Below are 23,583 nucleotides of genomic sequence, written 5' to 3'. Positions count from 1 at the left end.
TCTATAGTTCATGAGATAATTAGATAAAATGCTTTAACTTAGTGTATCACAGGATGAATTTAAAATAAATCTCATAACATTTTAGTCCTCAGGTTTTGTCCAGTGTGTTTTTGAAGAATCTGGTGGTCTAGAAAGTATTCTAGTTACATTTAGAAGAATTAGTGTCACTAACCTGTTTGAAGGTTTTTTATTGCTAGCTAGTGTATTCTGGGGAATGAGTGTTATGAGCAGCTGAAAAATATTGCTTACATTTTAATACTTGAAATAAAAGCCCTATTTAGTAAGCAATATTTATTAGTGATTCTGTTTTGCATTTATTGGATTCTCCATTAAGAGCAAAGAATTATTTGACGCTGGTCAGGGTATGGAAGAGATGAGTCCCTTAAAAGAAAATCCTCATGAATCCATTGGCCACATTATGTACAGTAATCTGCCATCAGGACAGCCTAATGGCTGTGATGTCTAACATCCCTCTTTGCTCTTGACAGAAATAAAGACAGAAAAATGGGAAGGCTTACAACGTGCTTACAGATGCCTTAATTAATCATTAAGAGATGTGCCTCATCCTGATTTCTTCGTTTTTTCGGTTTTTTTGCACTGGCTTTTTGGTGTCCTTGCAAGTTTTTGTAGTGGGATTTCAGATAGGAGAGCACTTGTCTTTCTCTTGTAAAGTGGATGAAGGGATTTTGAAAGAGGGGTTAGAAAAGGCGAATCTTCAGGCTTTTAGCAAAGGGTATATATGAAGGTCTGGATCTATAAACGGATTCCTTTAAAATCATCACTATCCGCACAGCCCTGAAAGTCTGTGATTCCTCCAGAGGCACCGTTCCCTAATTTGAAGACCATTGCTCTGCCTACGGCTGAAACAGTAAGGATGGGAACAGAGTGACAGACCAAACATAGTTTGTGGGTAAAACCTGCAGAACTTGGTAATAAATTCAACTGGGGTGGGGAATAGGAGAGGAAAATGTCAAAGAAGATTCCACTCCAGAGACAGGGAAGACTGAAGAACATGGTTTCACAATCTGTCTTTTTCACCTTGTTTTGTTTTAGACGTTGTGTTGACGGATATTTTATTGAGTTGACTCTCAACGTTTTGGCTAATTTTATCAAATATAAATGATTATTGGCATATAGTATTTCCAAAATGATTTTTCCTTTTAACGCGGTAGCTTTCCTCACCCTCAACACTCAAACCCTCTCAACAGCTTCTCAAAGGCTCAAAGGCATCAGATTTTGTCCTGACATGCGGAATGATTATATATTCGAGCTTATTAACATTAAATGTGGGAAGTGTATTCTTTTTTTAAGTTAAACACACTTTTAGATACAGTAGACCCTATATTGTTTTTCTGTGGCCTCTACCACGAAATGTAAAGAAAGGGGCCTATGTGCCTTGTGCACCTGGCATATAGTAAGTGCTCAATAAATAGTTGGGCGAGTGAGACACAGGACATTCCGTGTTGGGTTTTTTTTTTTTTTTTAATAAGACACACAAAAAGGAGGTATTTTCACACCCACGCTTCTTAGAATGTTTCTCCTAGACCCATTCTATTACATCTCCATATACAATCTTTTGCTATTAACAGGTGCCTATTCATGCCCCCAGGTTGTGAAAATCTTAACCACTCCTGTCGTAGGTCCCAGAGCAGCCTGATCTGCAGTCACCGGTTTCTCCAGCATTCAGGCCACCGTCAAGCAGGTGAGAGAGAAGTTACCCCCGGGTCCTTGGCCTGCTTCTTGTACCGATCTGATCCGCCCATGACGTGCATTTCTGGGTCCCGGAAAGGCATGGCCGGTGTCACGACGCCCCCCCCGCCCCCCCTCGGGTCCATCGCCTGGATGGGAGCCTCCGCGGAGCCACCGCCCGCCTCCTCCCGCACCTGCGGACTCCATCCCCAGCCTCGGACCCCAGCATGCGTTGCGCGAACCACTAGCCCCAGCCCCCAGCATGTGTTGCGCAGGCCTTGAGGCCCTTTCCCCGGCATGCATTGCGCAGGCCCCGAGGCCCGGCACGCAGGACACGCTGCGCAAGCAGCCCTAGCATGCACTGCGCAAGCCTCGAGGCCCAGCACGCAGGGTGCACTGCGAGAGCCGCCCCGCCCCCCCCTCGCCCCAGCCCCCAGCATACACTGCGAGGGCCTCAGGACCCCAGCAGCCTCGAGGCCCCAGGCTGGCCGGCGGTTACGAGCAGGAAGGGTAGCGGCGCCGACCCTCGGGGCTGTCCTCGCCCGGCTCTCTCCGGCGTGTGCCGGCCGGACCTTCGCCTCTTGGCCCGAAAAGCGGCCGAAGCGGCCGTGCGGCCACGGCGCTGTAGGTGAGGGCGGGCGGCTGGGACCCTCGACGGCCCCCCTAACTTTGAGGGGGGGGGTCTGTCCAGCCGGGCTTGGGGGGAGGGGCCACGCGGGGTGGGCAGGGCTGGGGCGGGGCCGGGGAGCGGGGCTGAGGTGTGGCGGGGGGAGGGGCCAGGAGCGGGGCGGGGTCAGGGGTGCAAGGCCGGAGCCATCGGGAGCCGGGAAGAGGCTTTATTTCTGAGAGTTTGTGCCATTACGAGGATTCTCAGTTCTTTGCGTGTTAGAGAAAGTTCGTTGGCCAAACTCCCGTGGCCTCGTGTCTTTGCGTAAAGGAGAGCCCTGTGGGCACTCTTCCTCTCCTTTCCTCATCAGCGTTTAGTTTTATTGATCTTGATTCTTGCTCGTTTTCTGTTATATTAATTGCTTTTACTTTTAGCTTGTTCATAGCCTGGCTTCTTTATTGAACACATCAGCCTTCAAAATATTAAATGCGTTAAGGGCGCCTAGGTGGCTCGGTTGGTTGAGCCTCCGACTGGGGTTCAGGTCAGGATCTCACAGTTTGTGGGTTTGACCCCCCCCCCCCCCCCCCCCCCCCCCCCCCCCCCCCCCCCCCCGCCTCGGGCTCTCTGCAGGGAGCCCACTTGCAGGCTTTTGTCCCTCTCTCCCTGCCCCTCCCCTGCTTGAGCTCTCGCTCTCAAAAATAAGTAAACGTTAAAAAAATAAAATATTAAAGGCATTCAGTACTCACAAATTTTAATTTCTAAGTCTTAAGAACTACTGTAGCTGGGTCCACCAAATTTGAGTATGTGATATTTTAATTGTGGAATGGTTCTAGAGGGTAATTTCCTTATTTTTAATCCATGGTTTACTTAGGAGTGCTATTTCAGGTTTCTAAATAGGGAGCACTTCTAAAAGTGCATTTTTGTTGACTTACAATTTATTTGGAAAACGGGGCCTGCATAATATTGAGTCTGAGATTTGTGAAGTCTTGTTACGAAGGATATGGTCAGTTTTCATAAATAATTTATATGAAGGGATTGAGCCCTTAACCTGTGGGGTCTGACATGGTCTCCGGGTAGGCAGGGTCAGAACTGAGTTAAATTGTAGGACACACGGCTGTCGTCACAGAATTGTTTGGCGTGGGAAAAACCCCACTCGTTTGGTGACCGGAAGTACCTGGGTGTGGCAAATAATGTGAAAGGAAAAGAGATATATCGGAGGAAGACTCAGTTTTTCCAATTCTGCTCCACATCACCCTGATACTCTGTAATTTTTTAAATCCTCTTGTCAAAAACTTAAAAAAAAAAAAACTTAAGATTTTGAATGGGGTTTTATTGAATGTAAAGATCAGTCAAGAGACAAGTGACATTTTAATGTCTTTCTATTAATGCTTAGCTCTTTTGATCTTCTCTAGTACGTGTTTGTTTTCTCGTAAGTTTCTGCTCTAGTTTTTTTCTGAAAATTTTGTTTCCAGTTTTATTGAAGTATATTTGACAAAAATACTGTATATATTTAAGGTGTAGAATGTAATGATTTAGCATACATATGCATCGTGTAATGATTACTGTGAGTAAATTCACACATCTGTCACCTCGCAGTTACACGTGTGTGTGTGTGTGTGTGTGTGTGTGTGTACACGGTGAGAAGCTTATACTCTCGGCAAACTTCAGGTATACAACATGGTATTATTAACTACAGTCCCAGTGCTGGTGTTCACCTTAAAGGTAAAAACTACCAGTTATCTTACCAACAAAAGATGGGTTTACTTGGGAATAAAAGAGAATTGCAATCCAGGACAAGCAAGCTGTGGCAAAACCCCAGGCAAGTCTGGGGAACAAAGAAGAGGTACACTTTTTTAAGGAGAAAAACGGTAAGTTGGGAAGCTGTTATGAGCTAAAAGTCCACTGGAGTAAACTGGGAGTTCAGAGTGTGGTGGCTTCTCATTGGCTGAGCTGTTGTGAGGGGCTGGGGGTGGGGTTCGGGGGGAATGAGGAAATTGTCTCTTCCTTCTGCCAGAGTAGCAGAGTAGTATCCACGGGCAAAAGTAAGGTCAAGTTGGTCTCTTCCTGTTGGGTCTGCAGTTGCTAGGAGTGGTAGGGCTGAGATCTCCCCCTGCCGAAACCCCCGACCACATTTTTACGCCGTACGTTAGCTTTCCAGAACGTAACCGTCTTGTAACCGGATGTTTGTATCCTTTGACCAGCATCTCTCTGTCCCCTCCATCACTCGTCCATCATTTGACTCTCTAGGAGTTGAGCCTTTTTTTCTTCTTCTTCAGATTCCACACATAAATGATACCGTACAGTATTTATCCTTCTCTGTCTGGCTTATTTCACTTAGCAGCACATCTGCAGGTTCATCCGTGTTGTTGCAATGGCCTGAATAATATACCGTCGTATACATAGACCACATTTTCTTCATCCATTCATCTGTTGACAGATACTTACGCTGTCTCCCTGTGGAGGCTGTTGTGAATAATGCTGCAGTGACCATGGGGGTGCAGATACCTCTTTGAGGTGCTGATTTCATTTCCTTTGGAGGTATGTCCAGAAGTGGGATTGCTGGTCATGTGGTAGTTCTATTTTTAATTTTTTGAGGAATTCCAGAGTGATTTCTATAGTGGCCGCATCAATTTACATCTCTCCTAACAGTGCACGAGGATTCTGTTTTCTCTTCGTCTTCGCCAGTATTTGTTATTTCTTGCCTTTTCGAGTCTAGCCTAACAGGTATGAGATGATATCTCTTTGTGGTTTTGATTGGCATTACCCTGATGATGAGTGGTGTTGAGCATCTTTTCATGTCTGTTGGCCACCTGTGTGTCTTCTTTGGGAAAATGTCTGTTTAGGTCCCCTGTCCATTTTTTCATCCAATTATTTGTGGGATTTTTGCTACCGAGTTGTAGGAGTGTGTTACATATTTTAGATATTAACTTCTTGTCACATCTGTGGTTTATGCACTTTTTATACCACTCTGTAGATTGCCTTTTCATTTTGTTGATTATTTCCTTTGCTCTTCGGAAGGCTTTAGTTTGATGTTGGCCCCACTTGTCTATTTTTGCTTTTATTACAAGTGCTTTTTTTGTCATGTCCAAACAATCATTGCCAAGACCAATGTCAAGGAGCTTTCCCCCTCTGTTTTCTTCTGCGAGTTTCACCATTTCAGGTTTTCAATTTAAGTCTTTCATCCATTTTCAGTTAATTTTTGTGTATGGTATAAGGTAAAGGTCTAATTTCATTCTTTTGCATTGGAATATTCAGTTTTCTTAACATCATTTGGTAGAAAAACCTATCCTTTTCCCATTGTATGTTCTTGGTGCCCTTGTCAAAAATTAGTTGATGTGTATATGTGTAAGTTTATTTCTGGGCTCTCTGTTCTGTTCCGTTGGCTTATGTGTCTATTTTTATGCCAGTACCATACTGTTTTGATTACTATAGCTTTGTAATATACCTTTTAAGTCAGAACATGTGATACCTCTAGCTTTATTTTTCTTTCTTAAGATTGCTTTGGCTATTTAGGGTCTTTTGTGGTTTCATACAAATTTTAGGACTTTTTTTTCAATTTCTGTGAAAATGGCATTGGAATTTAGATAGAGATAGCACTGAATCTGTAGACCATTTGGTGTAGTGTGGACATTTCCATTATATCAATTCTTCCATTCCATGCTCATGGTAGATATTTCCATTTATTTGTGTCTTCTTCAGTTTCTTTCATCAGTATCTTAGAGTTTTCAGTGTACAGGTTTTTCACTTCCATGGTTAAATTTATTGCTATGCATTTCATTCTTATTGATATTGTTTGTAAATAGGATTGCTTTCTTAATTTCTTTTTCAGATAGTTTGTAGTTAGTGTCAAGAAATGCAATGAAATGTATATGTTGATTTTATATCCTGCAACTCTACTAATTTATTTGTTCTAACAGCGTTTTGATGGAGTCTTTAGCATTATATATATATATATACACACACACACACACACACACACACACACACACACACACACATATATATAGCATCATGTCATCTGCAGTTAATTTTACCTCTTGTAATTTAGATGCATTTTATTTTTCTTGCCTAATTGCTCTGGCTAGGACTTCAAGTACGGTGTTGAATAGAAGTGGTGAAAATGGGCATCCTTTTCTTATCTTTGAGGAACGGTGTTTACTTTTTCACCATCGACTATATATAAAATTATCTGTGGTCTTGTCATATATAACCTTTATTATGTTGAGGTATATTCCTTCTGTGTCTAACATGTGGACAGTTTTTTCATCATAAGAGGATGTTGAATGTTGTCAAATGCTTTTTCTGTATCTGTTGAGATGATCATATGGATTTTTATCCTTCATTCTGTTAAGGTGGTGTGTCACATTTATTGATTTGCATATTTGAACCATCCTCACAACCCAGGGGTAAATCCCACTTTATCATGTTGTATCATCCTTTTATTGTGCTATTAATTTGGTGTGTTTTTTTGGTTGAGGGGTTTTGCTTCTGTATGCCTCAGGGATATGGCCTGTAATTTTATTTTCTTGTTTCCTAATCTGACTTTGGGATCAGGGTAATACTGGCCTCATAAAATGATCCTGGGTGTGTTCTCTCTTCTTGTCTTTTTCTGGAAGAATTTAAGAAGGATTGGCATTAGTTCTTTAAAGGTTTGATAGGATAATGTTGGCATTAATTGCTATGAACTTTCCTCTTAGAACTACTTTTGCAGCATAGCATAGTTTTTGGTATGTTGTATTTCCATTTTCATTTATTTCAAGATATCTTTGATTTTCCTTTTGATTTCTTCATGGACCCAGTGGTTGTTTAGGAATGTGTTGTTTAATTTCTACTCACTTGTGAATATTTCAGGTTTCCTCCTGTTTTTGATTTCTAGTTTCATAACGTTGTGTCTGGAAAAGATATGTGATATGATTTAAAGGCTTCTTTAATTTCTTTTTTTTTTTAATTTTTTTTTTTAACGTTTTATTTATTTTTGAGACAGGGAGAGACAGAGCATGAACAGGGGAGGGTCAGAGAGAGGGAGACACAGAATCTGAAACAGGCTCCAGGCTCTGAGCTGTCAGCACAGAGCCCGATGCGGGGCTCGAACTCACGGACTGCGAGATCGTGACCTCAGCTGAAGTCGGCCGCTTAACCGACTGAGCCACCCAGGTGCCCCTAATTTCTTAAGACTTCTTTTGTGGCCTCATATGTGATCTATCCTAGGGAATGTTCTGCATTCACCTGAGAAGTATGTATATTCTGCTGCTGTTTGATGGCGTGTTTTCCATGTATCTGTTATGTCCATTTGGTCGAAAGTGTAGTTCAGATAAAAAGTGTAGTTCAGATAAAAAGTTTCTTTGTTGATTTTCTGTCTGGATGAAGATTTATCCGTTCTGAAAGTGGAGTACTAAAGGCCGCTATCTATTATTACTGCATTGCTATATATTTCTACCTTCAGATCTGTTAATATTTGCCTTATATATTTATGTTCCCTAACGTTGGGTGCCTATATGTTTACAGTTGCTATATCCTCTTGATGAATAGATTCCTGTGTCATTATATAATGGCGTTCTTTGTCTCTGGTTGTAGTTTTTGACTTAAAGTTTATTTCATCTGATATAAGCCGCCCCCCACCCCCAGTCTTTTTTGGTTACTGTTTGCATGGAATATCTTTCTCCATCTCTTTTCTTTGAGCCTGTATGTGTTCTCACAGTTGAAGTGAGTCTTTCGTAGGCAGCATACAGTTGAGCCTTTTTAATCCAATCAGCCATTCCATCTTTTTATTGGAAAATTTAGTGCATTTACATGTAAAATAATTATTTGCAGTTAAGAGCTTGTTAAATGTTTTCTGGCTATTTTATAGTTCCTTTGTTACTTTCTCCCTTCTTTGCTATCTTCCTTTGTGGTTTGATGATGTGGTTTGATTGTGGTTTGGTGTGCTTTGATTCCTTTCTTTTACCTTTTATGCATTTACTATAGGGTTTTCCCTGGTGGTTACCAAGAGGCTTACATACAACCCCTTATTGTGATGATAGTCTGTTGTAAGCTGAAAACAATTTGACTTTGCATACAAAATCTCTGTCCTTTTACTTCCCTCTCCCACATTTTATGGTTTTGATGTTACAATTTACATCTTTTTATATTATGTATACATTAAAAATTATTTTAGCTATAGTATTTTTTTTTTTTTTTTTTTGGGACAGAGAGAGACAGAGCATGAACAGGGGAGGGGCAGAGAGAGAGGGAGACACAGAATCGGAAACAGGCTCCAGGCTCTGAGCCATCAGCCCAGAGCCTGACGCGGGGCTTGAACTCACGGACTGCGAGATCGTGACCTGGCTGAAGTCGGACGCTCAACCGACTGCGCCACCCAGGCGCCCCTTAGCTATAGTATTTTTAATACTTTTGTTTTTTAATCATTATACTAGAATTAAGTGATTTATATACCCCCATTATGGTGATATTCTAAATTTGTCTATATTATCTTTACCAGTAAGTTGTAAGTTTTATACTTGCATATGTTTTCATATTACAAATTAGCACCCTTTTATTTCAGCTTGAAGCGTTCCCTTTAACATTTCTTATAAGGCAGGTCTAATGGAGATGAGCTCCTTCAGCTTTTGTCTGTCTGGGAAGGCCTTTATCTGTCCTTCACATGTAAAGGACGGCTTTTCTGGGTACAGTATTTTTTGTTGGCAGATTTCTCCTTTCAGTACTTTGAATATATCATTCCACTCTCTCCTGGTCTGCAAGGTTTCTGGTGAGAAATCCCCTGATTGCCTTACGGGAGTTCCCTTTTATGAGATGAGATTGTTTTGTACCACTATTTTCAAAATTCTCTCTTTTGATTTTTGATAGTTTGAATACAGTGTATTTTAGTTAAGTCCCCTCTGTGTTGAATCTGTATGGGGATTTTTTTTTTTAAGTTTTTATTTAAATTCCAGTTAGTTAACATACTAGTTTCAGGTGTAGAATTTGTTGATTCAACACTTACATAAAACACCCTGTGTTCATCACAAGTGTACTCCTTAGTCCCCATCGCCTATTTGCACCCGTCCCCCACCCATCACCCCTCTAGTGACCAGCAGAATGTTCTCTATAGTTAAGAATCTGTTTCTTGGTTTTCCTCTCTTTGTGCCCCACCATGATCGTTTGTTTTTTCACTTAGCGTAATATACTCTACATCCATGTCATTGCAGGTGGCAAGATTTCATTCTTTTTTGTGGCCGAGTATCAATATCCCATTGTGTATTTACACCACCTTTTCTTTTTCCAATCATCAGTCACTGGATGCCTGAGTGGGCTCCTATTAGCTTTATGCACCTGGACGTCCCAGCTTTCTCCCCAGATATGGGCAATTTTTAGCCATTGTTTGAAAAAAACGTTCTCCTCCTTTCTCACTTCTTCTGGGACTGTCATATCCTAATATTATTTTACTTGATAGTACCCCACATATGCATAAGCTTTCTTTAGTCTTTTTCATTCCTCGTCCTTTTTCTCTGATCGCATGATTTCAAATGATCAAGTCTGCTGTTGATGCTGCTGCATGTTTTTTTCATTAATTGTTTTCTTCAGCTCCAGAATTTGTTTGGTTCCTTTTTATGGTTTCTCTCTCTCTGTTGGCCTTGTCAGTGTGTTCACATTGTGTTTCCCTGATTCTGTTTAGTTGTCTGTGTTCTCTCGTAGCTCACTGAGCTTCCTGAAAACAGTCGTTTTGAATTCTCTGTCCAGAAATTCATACGTCTACGTTTCTTTGAGATCTGTTAGGGGAAAATTACTGTGTTCCTTGGGTGGTGTCACGTTTCCTAATTTTGTGGAAGCCCCGTGTTGATGTCTGCTTTTGGTGGGGCGGTCTCTCTCCCAGCTTTAGGGACCGGCTTTGATGGTTAAAGACCACGTGCAGGTGGGTGCAAGGGCACTGGCTGGGGGCAGGGGGCACTTCTGGCTCTGGGAACGACCCTGCAGCATAATGTCCGCATAGCGTGTTCAGAGAAGTCGGTGCGGGCATCGATTTGTCCCCCTGTGAGGGCTGTTACGGTTGAGGGGATCCCTCTCAACTCGGGGTCGGGCTCCCGACTGCCCTGGTAGTGGTGGCAGCACTGGTGTCTGACGTGTGGGCGCTTTGGGAGTGACAGGAGCTTTGGGGTCTGAGTAGCTGGTTACCCCACAGTGGCTGCCGGGCCTGCGACGTGGATGCCTGCACAGTGGCCACGAGTCGGCCTCTGCCTCTGCGTCGTGCACACAGCTGGAGCACTCGGGGCGCCGGGACCCACGGTACGTGTGGGGTGGCAGCCCCTTCTGGGGGGAGGGCTGCAGCAGTGTCTCCACGCGGAACGGTCCGTGGTAGTGGGGGCTGTTGGTTCCCTCGGTGGCTAAGGCCGCTGCTGTCCTCTGTGGAGCAGCACGCTGGGGTCCGCGCGACTCACACTGTGGGATCCTCCCTATGAGCGCCGTGGGGGGTCTGCGGCTGTTGTGGGGGCCGCTGAGATCCTCGGTGACGAAGGCTCCCAGGGTCCTCTCTGCAGAATGTGCTACTGGGGACTGTGATGGCAGCCCCCGTGTGGCTGATGCTGACAGCCCGGCTCCTTTGTCCTCAGCAGGCGTCTCAGCGCAGCCAGTCTCCGCAGGGGTCCTTCTGTGCAGTTACTCTCTTCTCTCCTCCCTGTGTGGCTGCCGGTTCTTAATTGGACTCTCGAGCCCCCCGGGCCTTTTTTGCACATAGCTAGCTGTCTGTTCTTTTTGTGGGGGGACAAAGAGTGGGTTCTCCTCCTCCATATCTTGCTGATGTCCAGAGGCCTGATCTCTTCTCTGTTTTTTTCTATTTTCTTTGCATTTATAAAGTTTTGCTTTTTCTAACTTCTTAATTTAGATAGTCTTTTTTTTATATGAGATCTTAAAGCTTTTATTTACCTATAAGTACTTCTTTAGATGTATCTCACAAGTTTTAATATTTAATATCTTAGCATCTAATTGTTAATGTTTTGGATTTTCATCGTGATCCCTGAGTTACGTAGATTTTTCTTAATTTCTGGATTTATGAGATTTCATTTTTTATTCCTTTATTTCTAATCTGGTTGAATTGTGTGTGTGGAATTTGGATTGTATGAAGATAAATTATTTGAAATCTGTTGAGAACTGCATTACGACCAAGTAGTGGTTAATTTTGAAACTGTGCCCTGTGCACTTTAAAATACATGCATTCTCGGGGCGCCTGGGTAGCTCAGTCGGTTAAGCGTCTGACTTCGGCTCAGGTCATGATCTCACGGTTCGTGGTCTGTGCTGGCAGCTCAGGACCCTGGAGCCTGCTTCGGAGCCTGTCTCCCTCTCTGTCTGCCCCTCCCCTGCTCATGCTCTGTCTCTCTCTCTCTCAAAAGTAAACATTAAAAATTTTACTAAAAAAATACATGCATTCTCCATTTCTTGAGTTGTACACAGTGTATTTGTTAGGTCATAGTTTTGAATTAGATTAGTAAAATCTGTATCCTTACTAGTTTTGTTTTTGTTTTGTTTGGTGCCAGAGGGGGTTGGCCTGAGTAACTGAATTTGTCACAATGTTTCATTATCATGCTATGTTCATTTGTTTCTCCCTATGATTCTGTCAGTTTTGAATTGTGTATTTTGTATTACATATTTTGAAGTCATGTTGTAGGTGGAAGTTCAGAACTGTTTCATTTTTCTGGTGAAATGAACCTTAATCATTATATAGTGAACTTCTCTAGATCTAGTGACTCTTTCTGCCTTACTGCCTATGTTTCTGATATAAATATAGCTATAATATCTTCATTTTGCTTAATAGTTGCCTGGTATATCTTTTTCCTAGCTTTTACTGCATCCTTTTGGTATCCTTTTGTTTTAGATACTTGTCTTTTAAGATCTACCTGGATTTCTCTCCACCCCCCGGTTTTTCTATCTTTGTCTTTGTAGAGAATTTAGTCTACTTGTAGTGACTATAATTATTCATATGTTTTGGCTTATTTCTGCCACCTTATGTTGTGGTTACCATAGAAATTTTAAGACGTATGCTTAACTTACCAAAATGTCAATTTAACTAATTTTAATCTTCCTGCAGAAAATACAAGGATCTTAATTTAATTTTGATCATCCCCCTCCTGACCTGTGCGCTGTTGTTATAGAGTCTGGTTCCACCTCACTTTTAATCCCCCAAGAAATGATTACTGCTTTATGTGGTTAGTGTTCATTTAGATTTACACATATTCATTACTTCTGCTAGTAATTATTTCTTGTATCTTAGACCTGTCATCTTGGGATAGTATTCCTTCTTTTTTAAGTCCTTGTGGAGTACATTTTATTTGTCTATTGATTTTATTTGCCTGAAATGTCTTTATCTTGCCTTCATTTTTTGAAACACATTTTCGCTAGGTATAGAATTCTAAGTTGACAGCACATAGAACATTGGAGATGTTATACTGTTGTTTTAGGGGTGTGTGTGCGCGTGTGTGCACACGCATGTGTGCTATAAAGAAGTTCATACTTAGTCTCATTTTAAGTAATCTGTCTCTGGCTACTGTTAGGATCTCCTTTTTGTCTTTGGTGTTCTACAGTTTCACTGTGTTGAAGGGGTGTGTGTACACGTGCGTGTGTACACTTATATATGTATATGTTCATATATATGAACATATGCGTTAGGATTTGTGGAACTCTGTGAAACTGAGGATCAGTGTCTGCAAAACTCTCGGTCATTATATTCCCCAGTATCTCTCTTCTTCCAGACTCCTGATGAGTGTTATGTCAGATTTACCATTCTGCCGTCTCTACTGTTTAACCTGTCCTCATTTTTTCCATCTCTATCCCTTGATAATTTGTTCAGATCTACCTAAATAAAAGGTGGGTACTATTTGGGAAAGGGAAGGAGGGATTGAATATTATATGGGCAGCCTACTAAAGTCAACCACAGTTATCCTTTGTTTATTTTTTTGGTGTTTTAAATCCCTGTTTTGTGTAAACACAGAGTTGTGTTTTGCTTCTGATATTTTGAAAGGTTCATGCATTATTCCAGTTCTTCTAGACTTATGACATAGAATATATTTTAACCTTTATTTTGTTATCTATGCACTTTAGGTATCATCCGTTGACTCCATGTTGTGAAATGAAGAAATTAGAACATAATTCATGCATTTACATTCTTAACTGGCACCTCATACTCCCAGATTTTTATTGCATGTATTATAATTTTAGCTCTTCTTGTGGGTATCTTTATACTTTTAAGTAATATAGTTAGACTTCTCTTATTTATCAGGTTTAAGTAGTGGCTGTTGACCTGTGTATTTGAAAGATGAAGAACACTCATGCTTCTAATATTCCATTTACTTTCTCTTCTCCCCCTCTTGATTTTTTTCAGTACTTATACTATTTTTCCTGTACAAAAGTGTTCGGTTCTGTAATCATACGTCCAATAGTTGTTTTGACCTAATTCTATACTTGAATGAGTTTAATGCTCTTACCTTTGTTTTCTTTATTGCCATATTTTTGCCTTCATCTCTATGCAGAAATTATTGCATACCTTTTACAAGAAAGGTCCGTGGACGATATCTTCACTGAATTCTGCACGTGTGAAAATGTTAGCTTCATACTTACACGAAAACTTGGCTCTGATAAAATTCTTAAGCCACTCTTTTCTCCTGAGGAAATGTTCTGGCATTTGAATGTTGCTGTGGAGAAGTGTGAGGTTGACTTGATTTTTTCACTTGTCTTCTAGGAAAAAAGAATAACTCATTTGATTTTTTTTACCAACTCATTTTGATTTTGTTTAAGAGTGAGATTGAACAACTTTCCTCTTTTTTTTTTAATGTCTGGTGGTGATGGTGATGGCATGAAAGTATAAGCCACTCCACAGTTAAAGTAGCTGCTGGGACTGATGTCTCCTCTCTAGTGGTGGCTGGCAAACGATGGCCTATTGGTTGAATCTGGCCTGCCACCTGTTTTTCTGTGTCTACAAGCTGAGAATGGTTTTTATGAAGGAATAATGACAAACAGTCTGATGATAGGTAACACTGACTTTGAATCCCAATCACATAAAATGTTGTCCTTCTCAAAAGAATTCTATTTTCTTCACTAAAAGGTTTGTATTGGGGTGCCTGGGTGGCTCAGTTGGTTGAGCATCTGACTTGTGATTTTGGCTTGGGTCACGGTTCCAGGGTCGTGGAATGAGTTTAACGCTCTTACCTTTGTTTTCTTTATTGCCATATTTTGTACGGCAATATCCCCTCCCTTCGAGTCCTGCATTGGGCTCAGCGCTGAGCAAGGAGTCTGCTTGGGATTCTCTCTCTCTCCCTCTGCCCCTCTCCTCCGCTCGTGCTCACTTGCTCTCTCTCAAAAAAAAAAAAAAAAAGGCTTGTATTAAAAACACTTATACTCAACTATTTTTGTACATTGAATTTCATCAATAAAACATTTGTGGAAATTTGTTTTATCTTTTGTTGTATGACTAATACGTAAGTAACATATTTGATTTTTGCCTTCTGGTCCACAAGCCTAAAATGCCCTTTGGCCTTTTAGAAAAATTTTGCCGACCTCTATTCTGTTGCAAATCCAGAATGGGTTTGATTCAGGGATGCTTTTGAATCTAGTGGGAGTCTCCCTTGGATTCGTCTCCTTGTCTCAAGTGTGGGCCCCAAATTTGTAGCCTTCAGTTCTTGGTTGCAGTAAATGATCTTTCTGTGGCCGTTCCTGGTACTCTTTGGGTCTGATTTCTACACTCTGAGTCTCATCACCAGATAGACCTGTCCCGTGTTGATACTGCTGTTGTTGGCTTCATAGCTAGTGTAGAACTCTCTGTCCTTTCTATTCCAGTAAGAACTACTCTTGCCTCTGGCCTATTGCAGTCATAGTTGATTTGTCTGATGCTGAGTCACATGACAATTAAAGCTTTTTCCACCCTACATGGATTCTAGGCTAACATCTTGCCTTAACTTTAGTTACAGTATACTTCCACGCCTGGGCAGAACATCATCCTTTTTTGGAAGATTTCTGGATCTTGTTAGATTTCCCTCAGGAATCAGAAAACAAGCCTTTCTTTTTCTTATTTCAAAACCCGCTCCCTTTTGTTCTGTCTGAAGAATGCTGGTGGAGTATGGATATGGCCTTTTCGCACTTAGTGAATGGTGAGCGAGTTTAATAGCTTCGCCACTGGTTATGTTGACTACCCTACGTTCTTTCTGATGATTCTTCCTGAGGGAGGCTCTTAAACCTTATAATTACCTTTAGTATGGAGTTGAAGGGAAATTGGAATTATATGCACACAAACCCGTCTTTGTAAGGAGGAAAAAGCTGCCTTAGAGGATGTTAGAGAATACAGAGACTGCCCTGAGAGGAATAGCTAGCCTCGTGAAGGGTCAGGAAATTCTGCGATTCGGAGAAAATACTTGAAGGTCATGGAGATGCTAAATTAAGCCTAGTGGGAGGATGGGAACCACATATGCAGGTTTGAAAGTGCTAGTCATAGCTGTGAAAGCATCCTTTATGTTTAAAAGATAACATGAATGTATATTTTGCAGCCTGTTATTTCAGAGTCCTGTTTAGAAAAAAAAATATCGAAAATATACCCATTGACATGATGACAGATGAAGACATGAACCAGGAGAAAAGCAACACAAAAGCAAGGTAAAAGAAGATATAACCAAGTTAACATTTCAATACTGTATGCTAGCGGTAAGCCCTTCTGACGGTGAAAAATGCCAAGTGTCCTGGGAGGAGTCCTGGGAGGATCGGATGATGGTGCCGGCCTTTATGACGGAGTGGTCCTTAGGCGTGGTGCCGGCAGGACGGGCGGGTTCACGCCGGCTCCTCGCTCCTTCCCCAGCCCAATCCTGGATGTGCCAAAAAGTGAGAGAGGAGTTGATGGAAATGAGAAAGTGACCAAAAACTGAAAAGCCCTGGGAAGGCAACAGGTGGTTAGTCGTTGGTGTCGATGGTGGATGGAAAACGACAGCTCAGAGTGGAAGAGGCAGCGCAGAGTGGAGAGGAGGTTGGAGGGACCCTGTGTTTTCCTTTTTCACGTTCCTCTCGGATCAGCATCCACTCGGGAAGAAAATAAGGAAACGCTGATGGGCTCAGGGTCTCCTTCCTGAAATCCCACTGAGCTGGTAGGAGGAGACTACAAAGGAACGAACCCACAAAGGACGGAGGGGGGAGACAAGAGCATGTGGGAGACACCGGAGGAGTTCTGGGAGACCAGAGACACGGTTAAGTGACTACGGACTCCGCAGAGAGGACACAGCACACCCCAGGCGGCGGCAGGCGAAGCCCGGAAGCAGCTGCTTCACCCCTGCGTCTCTCCCCGCCCCTCCTCTTCTCTCCCCTCCCCTCCCCTCGGTGAGCATGCTGGGGCTGAGGGGGCAGTGGCAGTGAGAGCAGGAGCTTGGGAGTTTGTAGAAGCAGCAGGTAGAAGGCAGGTGCCCTTCGTTCACCCCACTCAGCCAGGAGAGTGTTTCTTCCTTCATTCCGATAGGAGAGTTTCGGGATGTGGGGACAGCAGACCCAGCTGAGGGTAGATTACTGTCCCCGGGTCAGAGGCGACTTTGGTATTCTTCCTCCGCTTGCCTCTGAGAACACTCACAGCCAAAGGTAAGAAAAGCGTCCTCTGGGAAAGTGACCAGCCAACAGGAAAGATCGACACCTAATGCCAGCGGGGAAAACCTCCGATTATCCCACAGTGAAATCTGTCATTTGACAGCATCCACCAGAGCATGAAGAGTGGCCCCACAGCTTGATCTCGGTGAGGATTCTTAAACACGAATGGGTGACCCGTGACCATGGGAGGGAAGTTTATAGCTTGATAGAAACTCAAATCACAGAAGCCTATCGTGGATCGTCAGGTGACCGAGGAAACAGCAAGGGGAGAATTAAAAATGAGGAGCGTTTGGAGGCAAAATATATTTTGGAAATTAAATATATAATAGCAGAAGTAAAGCTGAGGAAATTCTCCAGAAAGAAGAATGAAAAGGTAGAGATAGAAAATTGGGGAGTAGGAGGGGGAGGAAGATGGCGGTGTAGGAGGACGCTGAGCTCACCACGTCCTGCAGATCACTTAGATTCCACCCACACCTGCCTAAATAACCCAGAAAACCACCAGAAGACTATCAGAACAGATTCTCCGGAGCCAAGCATAGACGAGAGGCCCACAGAAGAGGGTAGGAAGGGCGGAGAGGCGGTGCACGCTACATGGACTGGTGGGAGGGAGCCGGGGCGGAGGGGCAGCCCGCTGGCAAAGCAAAGCAGAGGCCCCGAGTCTGGCTTGCAAAAGCAGAGGGCCCAGACAGAGTGTGTTCTGACAGCAAGCGGGACTTAACATCTGGAAGGTTATAAGTTAACAGCTCTGCTCAGAGAGCGGGAGGGCTGGAGGACAACGGGAGGGAGAGTTGTTGAGCCCCGGATGACAGACCTCAGCTTGGTGAAGAACAAAGGCGCTCACCAGCGCCATCTCCCTCGCCCATCCCCCAGCCAGAATCCCAAAGGGAACCAGTTCCCATCAGGGAACTTGCTTGCACTGCGCAAACACACAACGCTGTGCTTCTGCAGATCCATCCCTCCGGCGGCGGGTCTGACTCCCTCCCGGTGCCGCAGGGCCCCTCCCGAAGCAGATCACGGAAGGAAAAGCGAGCTGAGCCTGCCCTCCCACCCTCATGCACCTTGCCGATCCACCCCAGCTAATACGCCAGATCCCCAGCACCACAAGCCTGGCAGTGTGCAAGTAGCACAGACGGGCCACGCCACCCCACAGTGAATCCCGCCCCTAGGAGAGGGGAAGAGAAGGCACACACCAGTCTGACTGTGGCCCCAGCAGTGGGCTGGGGGCAGACATCGGGTCTGACTGAAGCCCCGCCCACCAACGCAAGTTATTCAAGACAGCACAGGGGAAGTGCCCTGCAGTCCCACACCACTCCAGGGACTATCCAAAATGACAAAACGGAAGAATTCCCCTCAAAAGAAACTCCAGGAAGTAGCGACAGCTAACGAACTGATCAAATACGATTTAAACAATATAACAGAAAGTGAATTTAAAATAATAGTCATAAAATTAATCGCTGGGCTTGAAAACAGTATAGAGGACAGCAGAAACTCTATTACTACAGAGATCAAGGGACTAAGGAACAGCCAGGAGGAGCTAAAAATGCTGTAAATGAGCTGCAAAATAAAATGGAGGTGACCACAGCTTGGATTGAAGAGGCAGAGGAGAGAATAGGTGAACTAGAAGATAAAATTATGGAAAAAGAGGAAGCTGAGAAAAAGATAAAAAAATCCAGGAGTATGTGGGGAAAATTAGAGAACTAAGTGATGCACTAAAGAGAAATAATCTACACATAATTGGTATTCCAGAGGAGGAAGAGAGAGGGAAAGGTGCTGAAGGTGTACTTGAAGAAATCATAGCTGAGAACTTCCCTGATCTGGGGAAGGAAAAAGGCATTGAAATCCAAGAGGCACAGAGAACTCCCTTCAGATGTAACTTGAATCGATCTTCTGCATGACATGTAGTGAAACTGGCAAAATACAAGGATGAAGAGAAAATGAAAGCAGCTAGGGATAAACGTGCTCTAACATATAAAGGGAGACTGATAAGACTCATGACAGATCTCTCTACTGAAACTTGGCAGGCCAGAAAGGAATGGCAGGAAATCTTCAATGTGATGAACAAAAAAAAAAAAAAAAAATATGCAGCCAAGAATCCTTTATCCAGCAAATCTGTCATTTAGAATAGAAGGAGAGATAAAGGTCTTCCCAAACAAAAACTGAAGGAATTCATCACCACTAAACCAGCCCTACAAGAGATCCTAAGGGGGATCCTGTGAGACCAGAGACATCGCTACAAACATGACACCTACAAACATCACAATGACTCTAAACCCATATCTTTCTATAATAACACTGAATGTAAATGGACTAAATGCGCCAACCAAAAGACATAGGGTATCAGCATGGCGAAAAAAAAACAAGACCCATCTATTTGCTGTCTACAAGAGACTCATTTTAGACATGAGGATACCTTCAGATTGAAAGTGAGGGGATGGAGAACTATTTATCATGCTACTGGAAGTCAAAAGAAAGCTGGAGTAGCCATACTTATACCAGACAAACTAGACTTTAAATTAAAGGCTGTAACAAGAGATGAAGAAGGGCATTATATAATAATTACAGGGTCTATCCATCAGGAAGAACTAACAATTATAAATGTCTATGCGCCGAATACGGGAGCCCCAAATATATAAACGATTACTCACAAACATAAGCAACCTTATTGACAAGAATGTGGTAATTGCAGGGGACTTTAATACTCCACTTACAACAATGGATAGATCATTTAGACACACGGTCAATAAAGAAACAAGGGCCCTGAATGATACATTGGATCCGATGGACTTGACAGATATATTTAGAACTCTGCATCCCAAAGCAACAGAATATACTTTCTTCTTGAGTGCACATGGAACATTCTCCAAGATAGATCACATACTGGGTCACAAAACAGCCCTTCATAAGTATACAAGAGTTGAGATCATACCATGCATACTTTCAGACCACAATGCTATGAAGCTTGAAATCAACCACAGGAAAAAGTCTGGAAAACCTCCAAAAGCATGGAGGTTAAAGAACACACTACTAAAGAATGAATGGGTCAACCAGGCAATTAGAGAAGAAATTTAAAAATATATGGAAACAAACAAAAATGAAAATACAACAATCCAAACGCTTTGGGATGCAGTGAAGGCAGTCCTGGGAGGAAAATACATTGCAATCCAGGCCTATCTCAAGAAACAAGAAAAATCCCCAATACAAAATCTAACAGCACACCTAAAGGAAATAGAAGCAGAGCAGCAAAGACACCCCAAACCCAGCAGAAGAAGAGAAATAATAAAGATCAGAGCAGAAATAAACAATATAGAATCTAAAAAAACTGTAGAGCAAATCAATGAAACCAAGAGTTCGTTTTTTGAAAAAATAAACAAAATTGATAAACCTCTAGCCAGGCTTCTCAAAAAGAAAAGGGAGATGACCCAAATAGATAAAATCATGAATGAAAATGGAATTATTACAACCAATCTCTCAGAAATACAAGCAATTATCAGGGAATACTATGAAAAACTATATGCCAACAAACTGGACAACCTGGAAGAAATGGACAAATTCCTAAACACCCACACACTTCCAAAACTCAAACAGGAGGAAATAGAAAGCTTGAACAGACCCATAACCAGCGAAGAAATTGAATCAGTTATCAAAAATCTCCCAATAAATAAGAGTCCAGGACCAGATGGCTTCCCTGGGGAATTCTACCAGACATTTAAAGCAGAGATAATACCTATCCTTCTCAAGCTATTCCAAAAAATAGAAAGGGAAGGAAAACTTCCAGACCCATTCTATGAAGCCAGTATTACTTTGATTCCTAAACCAGACAGAGACCCAGTAAAAAAAGAGAACTACAGGCCAATATCCCTGATGAATATGGATGCAAAGATTCTCAATGAGATACTAGCAAATCAAATTCAACAGCATATAAAAAGAATTATATGAATTCAATCAAGTGGGATTCATTCCTGGGATGCAGGGCTGGTTCAACATTTGCAAATCAATCAAGATACATCACATTAATAAAAGAAAAGATAAGAACTGTATGATCCTGTCAATCGAAGCAGAAAAAGCATTTGACAAAATTCAGCATCCTTTCTTAATAAAAACCCTCGAGAAAGTCGGGATAGAAGGAACATCATAAAAGCCATTTATGAAAAGCCCACAGCTAACATCATCCTCAATGGGGAAAAACTGAGAGCTTTTTCCCTGAGATCAGGAACACGACAGGGATGTCTACTCTCACCGCTGTTGTTTCACATAGTGTTGGAAGTGCTAGCATCAGCAATCAGACAACAAAAGGACATTAAAGGCATCAAAATTGGCAAAGATGAAGTCAAGCTTTCACTTTTTGCAGATGACATGATATTATACATGGAAAATCCGATAGACTCCACCAAAAGTCTGCTAGAACTGATAACATGAATTCAGCAAAGCTGCAGGATACAAAATCAATGTACAGAAATCAGTTGCATTCTTATACACTAATAATGAAGCAACAGAAAGACAAATAAAGAAACTGATCCCATTCACAATTGCACCAAGAAACATAAAATACCTAGGGATAAATCTAACCAAAGATGTAAAAGATCTGTATGCTGAAAACTATAGAAAGCTGATGAAGGAAATTGAAGAAGATACAAAGAAATGGAAAATCATTCCGTGCTCATGGGTTGGAAGAATAAATATTGTTAAAATGTCAATACTACCCGAAGCTATCTAGACATTCAATGCAATCCCAGTCAAAATTGCACAGCATTCTTCTCGAAGCTAGAACAAGCAATCCTAAAATTCATATGGAACCACAAAAGGCCCTGAATAGCCAAAGAAATTTTGAAGAAGACCAAAGCAGGAGGCATCACAATCCCAGACTTTAGCCTCTACTACAAAGCTGTCATCATCAAGACAGCATGGTATTGGCACAAAAACAGACACATAGACCAATGGAATAGAATAGAAACCCCAGAACTAGACCCACAAATGTATGGCCAACTAATCTTTGACAAAGCAGGAAAGAACATCCAATGGAAAAAAGACAGTCTCTTTAACAAATGGTGCTGGGAGAACTGGACAGCAACATGCAGGAGAATGAAACTAGACCACTTTCTTACACCATTCACAAAAATAAACTCAAAATGGATAAAGGACCTGAATGTGAGACAGGAAACCATCAAAACCCTAGAGGAGAAAGCAGGAAAAGACCTCTCTGACCTCAGCCGCAGCAATTTCTTACTTGACACATTCCCAAAGGCAAGGGAATTAAAAGCAAAAATGAACTGTTGGGACCTCATGAAGATAAAAAGCTTCTGCACAGCAAAGGACACAATCAACAAAACTAAAAGGCAACCAACGGAATGGGAAAAGATATTTGCAAATGACCTATGGGACAAAGGGCTAGTATCCAAAATCTATAAAGAGCTCACCAAACTCCACACCCGAAAAACAAATACCCCAGTGAAGAAATGGTCAGAAAACATGAATAGACACTTCTCTAAAGAAGACATCCAGATGGCCAACAGGCACATCTGGGGGTGGGGGTGGAGGGGTGGCCTAGGTGGGTACAGGAAGATCTGCAGAGAAGATGAGTAAATTAACTGTTCAATGGCAGTTAGTCTGAAACACGATATCAAATTTTTAGGAAAGGTATGAACAAAATAGGCTCAATAGGTAATAGGGAAGATGAACTTTTTATCCACTAAAATTGTCGCATTGGTAGTTATGAATCATGACTGACTCCCCCCCCCCTCCACACATACCAGGCTCAGGCACACTCCCAGAGTTTCTGAGTTTCTAACAGGTTTACAGGTTCTAACATAAATTCAAGAAAAAATAAGTCCAGTCTTTCACAACTTCTTCCCACAGAACAGAAAAAGAGAAGATAGTCCCTAAATTGAGTTAGGACATAATCTTCCTAGTCAGTTTCATTCACAACCTGAGAAGTAAAAAACCCTAGATGCGTTATAGGTTACAGGTTACTTAACCTGTAACCTACAGGTTATAGCAGCTTGTAAAAGTAGATGATACACCAAGATCAAATTGAGTATCTCATCTAGTGCTCGCTTCGGCAGCACATATACAAATTGAGTATCTCATCTCAGAAGTGCAAGGTTAGTTGAACATTAGAAAATGCATCGATACCAATTACCATTAGTAGATCAAAGGAAGAAAAGCATTTGATAAAATGCATGCATTGTCTGTTAATGATAAAAACTGTTAGCAAACTACATGATTAAGGGCATTTACCAAAAATCTGAAGCAAATATTTTTAATGGTCAAGAGCTAAAAGTGTTCCTTGTAAGTTGAGAAAAGTGACAAGGATATTTGCTATTGCCACTTCTATGTGACAGCCTATAAAAGGTCCTAGGGCAGTAAGACAAGAAAAAAAAAAGAGGACAAAAGGAGATGAAAGCTGAAAGGTTTAAAAAGGGAGAAACCGTAATCATTTATAAATGATGTCTAGAAAAAAGTAGAAAGGAATTTACAAAGTTTCATAATTAATAAGTGAATTTAAATTAGCAAGACTGCTAGATTAAAATCAATTTATGTAAGTGAATTTCATTCCAGCGATAGATTGAAAATGTAAATAAATCATAACTACCATTTGTAATTGTAATGAAAAATCCAGTACCTGGAAAAAATCATTTTTGAAATTATATGTTTGACCTTAATGGAGAAAATTACAAAATATAATTAAGAATGCAACACAATTTGTATAGAAAAGC

At 41.8% G+C, this 23,583-nt stretch overlaps 1 protein-coding gene across 1 annotated transcript in view; it reads left to right on the top strand.

Moving 5' to 3' along the window:
- Positions 1-1,986: 1,986 nt before the first annotated feature.
- The window catches only part of DNAH14 (dynein axonemal heavy chain 14), a 319,741-nt gene continuing 298,144 nt past the window's right edge, over positions 1,987-23,583 (top strand). Inside the window, 2 exon segments of the mRNA XM_053909500.1 lie at positions 1,987-2,317; positions 15,796-15,901. Of these exon segments, the coding sequence (XP_053765475.1) occupies positions 1,987-2,317; positions 15,796-15,901 (437 nt within the window).

The sequence above is a fragment of the Panthera pardus genome, unplaced genomic scaffold (genome assembly GCF_024362965.1).
Source record: "Panthera pardus isolate Hobbes unplaced genomic scaffold, ASM2436296v1 HiC_scaffold_21, whole genome shotgun sequence".
Taxonomy (NCBI): Eukaryota; Metazoa; Chordata; class Mammalia; order Carnivora; family Felidae; genus Panthera; species Panthera pardus.
The sequence above is the reverse complement of the archived record's forward strand: the minus strand, read 5'-3'. Positions and strand labels throughout refer to the sequence as shown.